The following is a 12824-nucleotide window of genomic DNA, read 5'->3' as shown; positions in this document are numbered from 1 at the left end:
AATTCATTAGTGAATAAGTTCATGAATTCATGTCTGTCAGATTGATGCTCAGTGGAGTCAATGGAAATCTGTCATTTTAAAATATATAAAGTGTAATGCTTAAATCAGGTGTGTCAAACTCAAGGCCCGGGGGCCAATTTCGGCCCCCTTTTTTGTGACCCAGTTTTTGTACCAGTACCACAGAGTTCCTGACACTCGTGCTGCTGTAACTTCAGAAAACAAATAGTCCTGGATAAACAGTCCTTGGTCTTTGTCCCTGGTACTGATCACTGGTTCCTACAGAGGAGGAGGATGTTGGGGGGGGGGGTCCTTTTCGATGTTCAACTCAACAAAAACAGATGAGACAAAAACAGATCAGTTCTGTCTGACTGTCTGACTCGTTACAGTCGCTTCAAAAGTTTGAGTCCCGTCACAACAGGCAGTGAGAACAGAGTCTACAGGAAGTGCATTATCCACTGCTGTACCCAGGGGGCGACGGCAGCCGCAGATAACAACTCAACAAAAACAGATCAAAGTTTAATAATTAAACACGTGTTTCTGACTCGTTACAGTCGCTTCAAAAGTTTGAGTCCCGTCACAACAGGCAGTGAGAACAGAGTCTACAGGAAGTGCATTATCCACTGCTGTACCCAGGGGGCGACGGCAGCAGCAGATAACGATCTGATGACGAAGTCGGGCTTTTTTAAGACCAGTTTATTGGTATTGTTAAGACGCTGGAATCTAATTAGGAAAATGGCAGCTGTGTCCACGCCACGACATCATGAAGTCAAATCCTCTTCTGTCCAGACAAACTCCATCAAACGGACAGAACCGTCTGTGGGTTTTGGTGATAATGTCAGGACTTTGATTCATTTAAGGTTCACTTCCTGTCTTAATCCAAATTATGGGGAATTTAACTCTGTTTGTGATTGGTTCAAGAGGAGCTACTAGTTAGTTACTCTAAGTTTGATCCTGCTAGTAGAAGACATTCAAACCCAGTGGAAAAAAGCACATCATTTAAAATATGCTGGTGTAGCATGTTAGCATGGATGTTAGCATGCTAGATATTTTACACCAGGAACATTTAGTACTCTTATGAATTTGCTGATAAAAAAAATGATATAAATTCCAAACTATGGAAATACAAGTGTAGAGTTCAGAGACGTGTTGCTGTTTGCACATTAAAAAACAACCTCGTCCAGTGAAACAGGAGAACCTGGTGAAACAGCACTGATGGAGTTTGAAGGCTGTGAGGAGTGAGAGTCATGAAAACCAAATGTCCCCTGGCTGCTGCTGCTGCTGCTGCTGCTGCTGCCGCTGCCGCTGTCGCTTGCTCTGCTGTTTCCCGCCGGCGCCGGTCGTCCATGTTCCTTGTGGTAATATTAGCTCAGACCTGGAATGGTGCAGCAGTGCTGTCATCAGGATTACTGGGAGTTACTACACTTCCAGGGATTCTCCCTGAGATCGGCATTTCCTGGGCTGAACACCAGACTGACTGCCAGGCTCCGGCTCAGGCTCAGGCTCAGGTTCACAGCAGTTACACCGTAACCCTGTAATGATGTGATATTCTTGTCGTCATAGCAGCATCAGAGGAGCCTGGCTCATGTCTTTACCCACAAATCATAGAGACGTGTAAAATCTAGCAGCGTGAAAAACCAAAGGGATGAATGTTGGGTAGAAAGATTTATCAATATGAGAATTCAAAGATCACGGTGAGAATCTCTGAGTGGAATCATTACCTGTGTCTAATCAGTGAAGTGTGTGAACAAAACATCATACTGTTATGTAACACACACTCACACTCACACACACACACGTTAGACATAATGGATCCATTCATGCCCTCTTAGCCTGACCTTTAACTATTAGAAGAATATGCCTCATCTTAATCCCCATGCTTAATCTAATCTGCCCCTAAATTTTAATCCAACTCTAAACTATTTTTTTTTAATTCTCCAAAAAAAAAACCCTCCCTCTCTTAGAGAGAATCTGTGAAATGTCCCCACAGGGAAAAGGAGTCCGAGAAAATTGTCTCTATAAGTATAGCTGGACCAGAATGATACACACACGGTATATCAGCAGATGGATGATGACATGGATGGATGATGTCATGGATGGATGGATGATGTCATGGTTGGATGGATGATGACATGGTTGGATGATGTCATGGATGGATGATGACATGGATGGATGGATGATGTCATGGTTGGATGATGTCATGGATGGATGGCTGTGGTGAAACCTGGTTCACATTGTGAGTTTTTCTTCTTCTTCTGCTCCGTTCTCATCGTCTCCTCCTCCTTTTTCTCCTGCAGGAGGGTGAAACCTGGTTCACATTGTGAGTTTTTCTTCTTCTTCTGCTCCGTTCTCATCGTCTCCTCCTCCTTTTTCTCCTGCAGGAGGCTCAGAAGGTGAACAATCCGGCCAACAACCAGGCAGCAGACAGGACGTTGAAGGGTCCTGATGAGAAGGAGGAGGCGCCGCCAATCAGTGAGGTGGGATGGATGACGTCGGTCAAAGACTGGGCCGGGGTCATGATCTCCGCTCAGACCCTGACGGGCAGAGTTCTGGTAGGTTTGATTGGTTCATTAACTGACTCCACATGTCTTTGACTAAGGATTGTTTTAGACCACTGCTGCGATCATCTTTAGGCTAACAGTTAGCTCTTTCTGTTGTATTTCCAAATTTCTGTTTTAATTCTGTTTTATTTTCGACTGTTTCGTTGTGTTTTTGGATCTGGGCTGTAAAATGAGAACCTTCTTTTGGAATGCAAGGCTAATTTGGCTAGCAGCTGTTTCAACTCTCTTTTGGCTAACCTTTAGCCTTCTTTTGGCTAGGATATATGTGTGATAATGTCTCTTGTTTCAGTAACTTCAGCTTTTTGGACCATTTATTTTTAGTTCTAAAAAAACTGGAGTTAGATTTGTTGCTAACTTTTATTTATTTAACTTTAACGTTAACTGTTAATTTTAGCCATATTTTATATATATCGTATAACTATATATCGTTAACTGTTAATTTTAGCCATATTTTTGATCTACCTTTTCTTCCCAGTTCAAGCTCTTTAATCTTTGCTCACTTTGTTTCTTTTCATCAACGTGGTCGTTCCAAACGTTTTCACACCTACGTCGACTCTCACATTAATCCACTGTATAATCCACTGCTGAACACGCAGCCCATTTTATACCATTCCCACAGGAGTCGTACTACAGAGCAATTAATGCCCCCCCCACACACACACACACACACAGCAGTGAGCGGCTGCTGACTCTGACACTGGGAGATTTATTTGTCCAGTAGGTTAGTGAGAGGCTGTCGCTGCCCCCCCCCCCCCCGCCCTCACCCCGGCGCCGTCGCTCACACCATCCTGCCCACGATGACTGTCATGTTGTATCTTTTTTGCTAACTTCAGGCTATCATTTAGCATTTTTCTTGCCTAACGGTAGCTGCTCATTTTACTAAAGTCATGTTTTTAGGCTCTTTTTTTGTCCTTATTTTTCTAATTTGTTGGTTGATATATAAACATAAATAAAACATATATAAACATATACTATATATATGTAGTTAGTTTTCCATCTTACTCTAATTTCTTTTATGATCCTAACTTTTGGCTGAGGCCCACAGTGTGTACGTGCACAGGGAGTTTTGTCCAGCAGGGCGGTGCCACATGGTGATAGTATAGTAGGTTAGAGGCTGTCGCTGCAGCTTTTCTCCTGGTATGAGTTACAGTCTCTGTCCCCTGTTGACCTTTTTTTAAAATAACATGTCCCGCTGCAGATAAAGACAAAGATGAGACAGTGACGTGCGCTACAGAAACCTGCTGAGTGAGAATTAAAGATTTTGTGGACGTAAAAATCCACTGGGTTTGTGTCGGCTGGAAAATGAAGCAACTCTTGTGAACTCTGATTCAGACGCAGCAGATTCAGGCGTAGGTGATGTCACTGTTAACGTCTGCTGGCGTGTGAGGATTAGTTTTTTCTCTGTATGTTGAAGATAGCTGCGGGTTGAGATTCTTCTTCTTTCGTGGTTGGAGCAGATGAGGAATCCTTTCAGGGAGCTGTCAATTTACTAAATTAGCCTTTCTTTCATCACTTCCCCCACTCACTCAGCTTCCGTTGGCACCAACGCCGCTCCCTCCTACCTTCATCTTCAGCTCCGACTAAATTCTTTCAGTCTTCAGTGTGTACAGTACATACTGACAACGTGGAATCTCTGGGCACCTCGTTATAGAATCTGTTAAAAGGAAACGGCTCGTTATTTTATTATAATGACCACATTCATCAATCAAATGAAATAAATTAGAACTAAATGTTTCGTACTGTTCTACACTGAACGATAAAGTCCCACAGGGATCTGAACCTGGACCCTTACCAAAGGACTGTGCACTTTTAAAATTCTAATTGGACCCTTGGACCAAAAGGACGGTGCACTTTTAAAATTCTAAAAAAAAAAATACAAATGAAAAAATGCTGAATGAATTCTTTTTCATTTTTATTTTTTATAGCTATTCTGCTCGTTATGAAATCTTTGAAAAACTGCTGAACGAACTCTTTTTCATTTGTATTTTTTTATAGCTATTCTGCTCGTTATGAAAAATTAAAAATTTGAATATATTTTTGGACCCAGTTTGAAGTTACCTCTTTAACTTTTATATTACATTTTCATAAAATAAAAACCCACTCCAAGCGCTTCCATTTTACATCCTGTTTGTTTGTGAGTGAGAGACCATCATGCTGACAGAGGGAGAGAGACAAGGATAGAGAAGGAGACAGGAGCATATGGGCACAGAGTGTGAAAGAAATGCTTTCCAGGCCTGGAGAAACCCCGGTGTAACACCTACAGAGATTTGTGCTGCTTGTGTTGGGGCTGATAATCACTCTGCCCAGCAGGCTGTGGTTGACTTCCTGTCAGATGATGCAGAGAATTTCCCGATGGCGACACGATGAAGGTGAACAAACGTGTCGAGGAGAATACGTGTGAAGTCATCTGTGAAGGTGTTTTTTTTTAGTGGTAGTAGAAATTAAAACATAGGAAAATGGGAGAAACACCAAAAAAACTAAAGGAAGCCACGACGACTCCTGTGAATTAGCAGGTTTAGCCTGAGGCTGTGTGAATCACCAACTCTACATCCTCCTGTGGCAGCGCTGCAGCCCAGGACTCACTTGTTTTTCTACTCCAGCTTCCTCCTTAAGGTCATGAAAAAAAATGCAAATTCACATTCATTTATATTTTATTACTGTCCTTTCACCAAAGTCCATGGAGAAATCAGGGTTTTCTTTTTGGTTCCAGAGGTGAAGTAAAGACTGGTCGTCTGCTGCTTTGTTTAAACAATTTGTGTCATTGAGAAAAATCTGTACAAAGGATTTTCAAACACCGTCATTATGAAATGACACATTTGAACTTCAGGATGAAAGAAACGCTGAATGAGAATCTGCTCTTCTCTGATGTGAAATCATTATCTTTTTCAAAGGACTTTAGTGAAGAAGAGAAACTGGTCCTCAAAGGGTTTCTGAGGGTGAAGAAAAGTGACTGTAAAATAATAACTATAGTAAACTAGACCTCTGACGTCTGATTCCTAAATCACTCCAAAGACCCGACTGATCGACCCAGATTATTCAGGATCTTCCTAAATCACTCCAAAGACCTGACTGATCGACCCAGATTATTCAGGATCGATCCAGTAGGTAGTGCTGTAAACAGCAGCGTCTCTGGGGCCCTGAGACAAAGACACAGACACAAAGCAGAGGTGAAAGAGTGGCTGCTTCTTCATCAGTCTCTCCACAGCAGCGTCAGAGACCTCATTAAGCTCTCAAGGGCACAGCGTCCAAGAAAAGACTGTGGGAGATAGAGTCCTGGCAGCTGAAGATATGACTCCGTTATTTCAACCACAACTCATCTGCTCAACACTTTCATTCTACAACAACGCTCCATAAAGTCCCACAATTCCGTTCTGTGAATGTGATCGCTCTTGTCCAACACTGGGGATTTGCGCAGCACGTCGGGTCCACATATAGGTCAGTGCTGCCGTCTTCCTTAATGGGATCTTGGTCCTCACCCAGGGACCATCTGTTCTCCTGGCCTGCGCCCTAAACCCTACGGTCGTCCCTGTGCCTGACTGTCCGCCCACGCAACGCACACGGTGAATGCCCTTCTGGTACGGTTAGGACGAATCGCTCCCTAAATGAAGTGATAGGACCAGGACCAGTGGCATTTAGAGACGTCAAACGTCCTCCAGCAGGGTTGACACATGTTTGTTGTCCTCACAGTCCTGTAAAATCACTCACGTCTTCATGGTGTACTTGAACAGCAGTATGTTCATCACAAGAAAGGACATGTTTTTGGACGTCCCCTCATCGTCAGCTCAAAGACATCGTGTCTCAGAATGTTGTGGAAACGGATGGATGTTCTGGTTCAGACACACGGATAAAAACCACATGTCCCTGGGATTAAACAGCATGTGATGTTTTCATAGCTTTATTCAAAGACATTTAAAGTTCAAGAATTAAAAGAGACGTCATCTCAGAGGTGGTTGTCCTCGGTCAGATTCATAAAAACCTCCGTGTCCCTGTGTTTGATTCTAAAGGACAACAGAGTCTTTAACAGGTTTGTTCTCACGTCGGCAGTTTACCACGCTGAATGTCCTGTTGATGCCATAAAGAGACATCTGATGTCCTCCTCGAGGTGTGACGGCTGAGTGGACGTCCTCCTAAGGCGTATGAAGACACCAGATGTCCTTGTAGAGGCATAAACGTCCATGTGGAGTGTCCTAAAGACCTGTGGAGTCCAGGACTGTCATTAGGAGACGCGTGCTGTCTTCAGAGAGGAATTAAAAGATGTTAGACGTCCTTCAAGTGGTGTAAAACAAAATGGCCGCCCTGGTGGTGACATTAGAGTCTGCTCCTGTAAACAGGTCCACAACTCCTTTGTCCTTTTTCCAAACAGGACAGATTCTGAAGGAGGACAGTTTTATTTTGTTTCTCTGTCTCCTGTGGGAGATGTTTGTTTTATCTGAGTTGGCAGGACACCAGAGGAGGCGGCGTGAGGACGCTCCATTGTCTTTCCATGTGTTCCTATTGTGGACAACAGGACTGTGAGTGTGTTGTCTTCCTGCAGAGAGCAGCTGTGGGACAGTTTTCACAGACATCGTTTGTGTCCTTCTAGTTGAGGTCCTGGTCCAAACCAGCTGCCTGGTCTGAGCTCACTGGTACTGGACCTCTGGTAACTGATGCTGTCTCTGTTTGGAGTTTGTCCACCTGCATTGAGGTATTTTTGTCTCCACGTGTCTGTCTCCTGTATCTTTGCGCCGTGAACACGTCATTCCTCAGTCTTTCACATATAATCGGCAAGTTTTAAGGTAAGAAACAATGTCCCCAGAGACGCATCAAAGACATCAGGTGTCTTTCAGCTGCATTAAAAGTCTCTGGAATTAAGACGTGCGATGCTCCTGAAGTAGTAGTGAAGATTTGTCTTCGCTCGCCTCGTCCTCTCCCTCTGTCTGGGGACGAGAGTCTCAGCAGAAAAACGAGGAGGGTGATTTTCCAGAGAGCGTCCTCTAACTCACCAAATGGAGACGTAATCACCAGCCTGTCCTGGTCTCGCCTCGGGGGTCGTCCAGATGGACCTGCCTGAGACACCTCCTCAGGGAGACGTCCTGGGGACATTCTGTCCAGATGCCTGAGGCAGCTCAGCTGGCTCGTCTCTAACGGTGTATCAAAAGTTTAGTCTTCCATCCTGGCATCTCCGTGGACAGTGGACAGTGGACAGTTGGAGATAATTTGTCTTTATGTTAGCGTTGTTGTCGTAGTAAACACGACAAGGCGTTAAGGACCAGGTCGTCCCTGAATGTCCTCCAAGAACCACTGGAGGTCACAAAAACACAAACACCATCTGGTTACTCAGGCTTGTACTGCAGTACTCAGGCTTGTACTGCAGTACTCAGGCTTGTACTGCAGTTTTCAAATCAACATGGCGTCGGTTCAGTGTTCACTGATGTGTGAGAACATTTTCTTACCCACAGTCCTTTGCAGTTGTGGGAGCGTGTTTATGTTGTGTTCAGGAGCTCCTCAGAAACTGTTTTCCTCTGTGGCGTTAACCGTGTGTGTGTGTGTGTGTGTGTGTGTGGATAATTACGCCTTCCTGTGGAGAGTGTGGAACTAATTTCTTGCTGTCAGTAAACTCCTGTGTCAGTGTAAACACCAACTCCTCGTCTCTCTGCTGCTCTTCCACAGAAAACAGGCGGGAAACGAACACAACCAGGAGAGAGAGTGTGTTTATAAAGAACTTCAACATCATGTTGTTCATTCACCCCAGTCATGGAGTAGGATCATACATGTCGATTCGATTCGTGTTACGATACACCTGCGACACCATAGACGTAATAATATATATACGTTTTTTAAATCAATTTAACTGTAGTAAAACTGTCGTCGTCGTTAACACTCAGCTCTGTTCACATCAGGTTATTAATAAATGTGGAACAGCCTTGAATGTTTGACTGTTAACTAAAAAAACAGACAGTTCTGTAGAATATCAATATATATATCAACAATATTGATATTGTCTCACAGCCCTGGTACGTGTGTATATGTTTATATACTGTATGTATGTGTATATACAGTATGTCCATATATATGTATAGGCTGAATATAGTGTGAATCATCGTAGGACAAGGTGGACTTTTAAACGAACCAATCACGAACAAATGAACCCACAGTGATGACATCATCACATGGACAAATGATCTCAACACGACTCAGATCGACGCAGATCAATGAAGGTCTGCCGTCAGTGACCAGGTTAACTGCTGGTCAGTGGTCCGTCCTACTGGTGGCTGTCACTCATCCTGATTGACACGAGGAATCAATGAGTTCTGAGGAAAAGAACTCTCCGTTCAATCACGTTAGAAACCTGTCGATCCGTCAACTGACGTCTAACCTCCGTGTCTCGTTCTTTCATCAGGAAGACGTGTGTTTGTTTTTAACTGGATTATTTTCAAACTCGGCTGTAAAACCAGAGTGGCCTTTTCACTGGTCGTCGGTCACAGTACATCATTTCACTCAATAACAATCCAATTGGTATTGACTTGAATTCCCCCAACGCTGAGGAATGGCTGTTTTCACTGCAGAGGCCGAAGCCTGAGCTGAGCTGAGCTGAGTGATAGCTTTGATCTTCTCAAACCAAAGACCTACCTTAGAGATTATTGTCAAATAAAAGGCCCACTTTTTACTTTATTTTTTATTCAGTTACACAGTCAGGTTCAAAAACTTTGTTTCTGCATTTATTTATTTTCCAAATTCATCCACAGACCCCTGTTTTATCGTATCATTTAGCTGGTAAAGGTCAAGGTTGAGGTCAGCCCGCGGCAGCCTTACTTTGTCCTTGTTCTGCCTCTCACCGTAGTCACTCTGGTGCCCCCTACAGGGGAGATGCAACTACTGCTTTAGAAATCCCTGATCTACAGTAGAGTGAATTTACACTGTCGCCATGTAATACTGTTTGTAGTAATATATATAGTAATATTTGTGACCGGATACTAGAGTTGGACAGACGCCAGCAGAGGTTCATGACCCGGGGCAACAGTTGTACTGGATCATAACGTCCCACTCTGAATCCTGTTGAGTAACAGTAGAAGCTGTGTGTGTGTGTGTGTGTGTGTGTGTGTGTGTGTGTGTGTGTGTGTGTGTGTGTGTGTGTGGGTAGAGTTACAGCTCCATTGAAACTCACACCACGACCACAGCACTTTATTGTCAGCTCATATTTGACCACCGTTTTCTTTAAGCTAAAGGAGTAACTGACCCCTTTGAATGACTCTTTTCACTGCTGCCATAACTCTGATCTTTATTCTGTGGGATGACTCATCATCTTCATCATCATCATCATCATCATCATCATCATCATCATCTTCATCGCTGGCTCTTCTCTCTCCGCCCCATCTATTAACCCGTCCATTTACCACCTGCTCCTCCTGTTGCTGAACAGCCGAGGACCAAGGCTCACCTCCTCAGCTCACCCCTCCCATCCTCGCTCTTGTCTGCCCTTTGTCCCCCCCTCCACCCCCTCCAATACTAAAATACATTAGATGATACAGTTACAGCTACAGTTAGCTCAGAAATACTTTTAAAATAAAACCAAATATAAGCCCAGAGGAAGCTTGAAAAGGAAGCAGTAAAAGTCAGAAAAAGAATTTAAAATGTTGCCAAAAAATATACCTTACCTTTAATAAAATTAGAAATAGTTCAGACCACAGGGAATGTTAAATGTTAGCCAATAGAAAACTAAATGTTGGCCGAGTCAGACAGACACGTGGAGCCTGTCTCAGGTCTGTCCCCCCCGCCTCCCCGTCTCGTCTTCATCATGGCCGCCCGCCGTGGTCTCCTGGAGGAGTGACTCAGTGACTCTGGGATGACGCAGGACTAATAGATCAGAACCGGCAGCCCTGCATTGATCCGGGCCCGTCCAACGCTGCTGTCGCTGCCAGACGCTTTTAGAGAGAACATCGACCAGATTAGAAATGAAGGACGATTTCTGGATGGAATATTGCTGAGCAAACAGAAGTTTGATTTCCCCTCGGCGGAAGTTATGCCCCAAAACATATTTTATGTCTTGTTGGTTTATTTGAAAAATGCATCTTGGCCAATAAACCAAGAGCTGAGTAGGAGTTATGACACTTCAGTTTATTGGATGTTGAAAAGATTTTTATTTTTAATTCTACTATTTGGAAACCTTTTCTTTCTGGAAACGGACGTTTGTAATTTTTGAGAAATGCCTGTTCTCCAATAATAATTCTTCTGGAGAAAGTCGATGGTTTTACGTCATCAGTGAAACAGATGTGAACGCAGTCGACTAGTGATTGGTCGAACTCTGCTGTCACTCAGCTTCCTGGACTCTTTACTCCAGAACCTGAACGTGTTCTGATGTCAATTAGCGGTTGTTGAATCACTAATTAAAACCTGCAGGAAAAAACGAATGACCTGTCAATAAAAGCAGCCATTTTGATTCAAACATCTGTGTCTCACAAAAGACGGTTCAGTTTCTGCTGTAGAACCACGATAACAAATGACCTGCAGGGTTCTGAGCAGGGAACCGAATCCCTCAAACCTTCACGAGTGTTGCTCATGTGCTGTGAAATCCCCCGGGAGAAAGAGAGGGAGAACGAACGAGGGAGAGAGAGAGAGAGAGAGAGGGTGAAGCATTAAGAGAATCTCCCCGCGGTGCCTGATGATGAACAGACAGATTATTAACGTCGGCTGAGAGCAGGATTAATATTCTGCATGTCATTGGCTCAGTGGAGCAGGAGCTGCCTCCTCTGCTGCCTCTCCATCCTCTCCATCTATACATCAGCAGCTGTGAGTCACCGTTACAGAGTGGGAGTGAAGGGAAGAGTGGAGATCGGGCTGACTGCATCCCCACCTCTGCTTCACAGGTGGACAGGTTGTTATTGTTCTGACAGCAGCAGAACGGTGAGAGGAGCCGCACCGTATTTAGGGTTTTACCAGGAACACAGGCAACCCATCTGTGGTTCATGGTTTAGTACCGACGTTACTGTCGGCCCAACGTCGCTACTGTCGGCTCCAACGCCGCTACTGTCGGCCCAACGCCGCTACTGTCTGCCCAACGCCGCTACTGTCGGCCCAACGCCGTTACTGTCGGCCCAACGCCGCTACTGTCGGCTCCAACGCTACTACTGTCTGCCCAACGCCGCTACTGTCGGCCCAACGCCGCTACTGTCTGCCCAACGCCGCTACTGTCGGCCCAACGCCGTTACTGTCGGCCCAACGCCGCTACTGTCTGCCCAACGCCGCTACTGTCGGCCCAACGCCGTTACTGTCGGCCCAACGCCGCTACTGTCGGCTCCAACGCTACTACTGTCTGCCCAACGCCGTTACTGTCGGCCCAACATGTTCATCCACGTTAAAGACGATGACGATGCGTTGAATTGATCACAAAGTTGCTGACGTCTCCAGCAGAGGGAGCTCTAATCATTACATGTTTTGCTGTTAGATATCAAAATGAAATACTTCATATCTGTATTTCAGCAAATATATACAAGTCATTGACAACAGTCACGTTTCGACAACCATGGACAACAATCCACACGAGACCAGGTGCAGAACTGAGATGACGCAGTGACACCTGGAAACCATGGTGACGTTTGGTACTGCACCTGAGGCCAGATTTCCATAATAAAAGTAAGAACCATTCAGTTCCTACAGGAACTAAAACTTTTTACCCTAGAGTCTAGTAACGGTAGTGCGGATTAGGATGGTATTAACGACACTGCTACCAATTAGCCTGGTAGGCAGCAGCTCGTTTAACGACGAAGGGTTAATGGAGAGCGCTACCAAAATATATTTTGCTGATATTTGTCCCAAATGTAGCAACAAGGAGTCAGATTCCCAGCAGGCCGTCGTCACCTGTGTCATGTTTGTCTTCCTAATTGCTCATCAGCTGACGCTGCAGTGGGATCTGCCATCTGCCAAGCCAGGTTTCAGATCCGTTTACCCCCGTCGGGATTCTGTTTCCTGGGACGGGAGAGCCGCACAGTGTCCCCGAAACACACGACTTCCTCCTCCACGTTGTCGCCTCTCACTGCTCACAGTTTCCATCAGGTCATTAGGAGACGAGGAGATGCCACAGTTAAAGAGTGAATGTCAAACAGAGGAACACTGAGGTAAACATAAAGTCAAAAAAATAAGGCAGAAAAATGGAGAACACGTCGAGTTCTTACAGGTGGAAACAGAATTTGGAACATTGTCATTTTATCCAACTGTGCGTTCTGGATCATTCTTTGACGCTAAAAACTATTTTAATACCTTTGATTTTCCCTGGTGAGCAGTCGCGGTGTT

At 44.6% G+C, this 12824-nt stretch overlaps 1 protein-coding gene across 11 annotated transcripts in view; it reads left to right on the top strand.

Annotated features, from left to right (window-relative positions):
• kcnma1a (potassium large conductance calcium-activated channel, subfamily M, alpha member 1a) overlaps positions 1-12824 on the top strand; it is a 117097-nt gene that overhangs the window by 23695 nt on the left and 80578 nt on the right. For all 11 annotated transcript variants that reach the window (XM_025060921.1, XM_025060922.1, XM_008321465.3 and 8 more), the window contains exon 2: positions 2379-2549. In XM_025060921.1, coding sequence (XP_024916689.1) covers positions 2484-2549 — 66 coding nt within the window. In that variant the 5' untranslated portion in view covers positions 2379-2483. The remainder of the gene's footprint in view (positions 1-2378; positions 2550-12824) is intronic.

The sequence above is a fragment of the Cynoglossus semilaevis genome, chromosome 12, assembly GCF_000523025.1.
Source record: "Cynoglossus semilaevis isolate Cse_v1.0 chromosome 12, Cse_v1.0, whole genome shotgun sequence".
Classification (NCBI taxonomy): domain Eukaryota; kingdom Metazoa; phylum Chordata; class Actinopteri; order Pleuronectiformes; family Cynoglossidae; genus Cynoglossus; species Cynoglossus semilaevis.
Note: the sequence above shows the minus strand (reverse complement) of the source record. Positions and strands in the feature narration are given on the sequence as shown.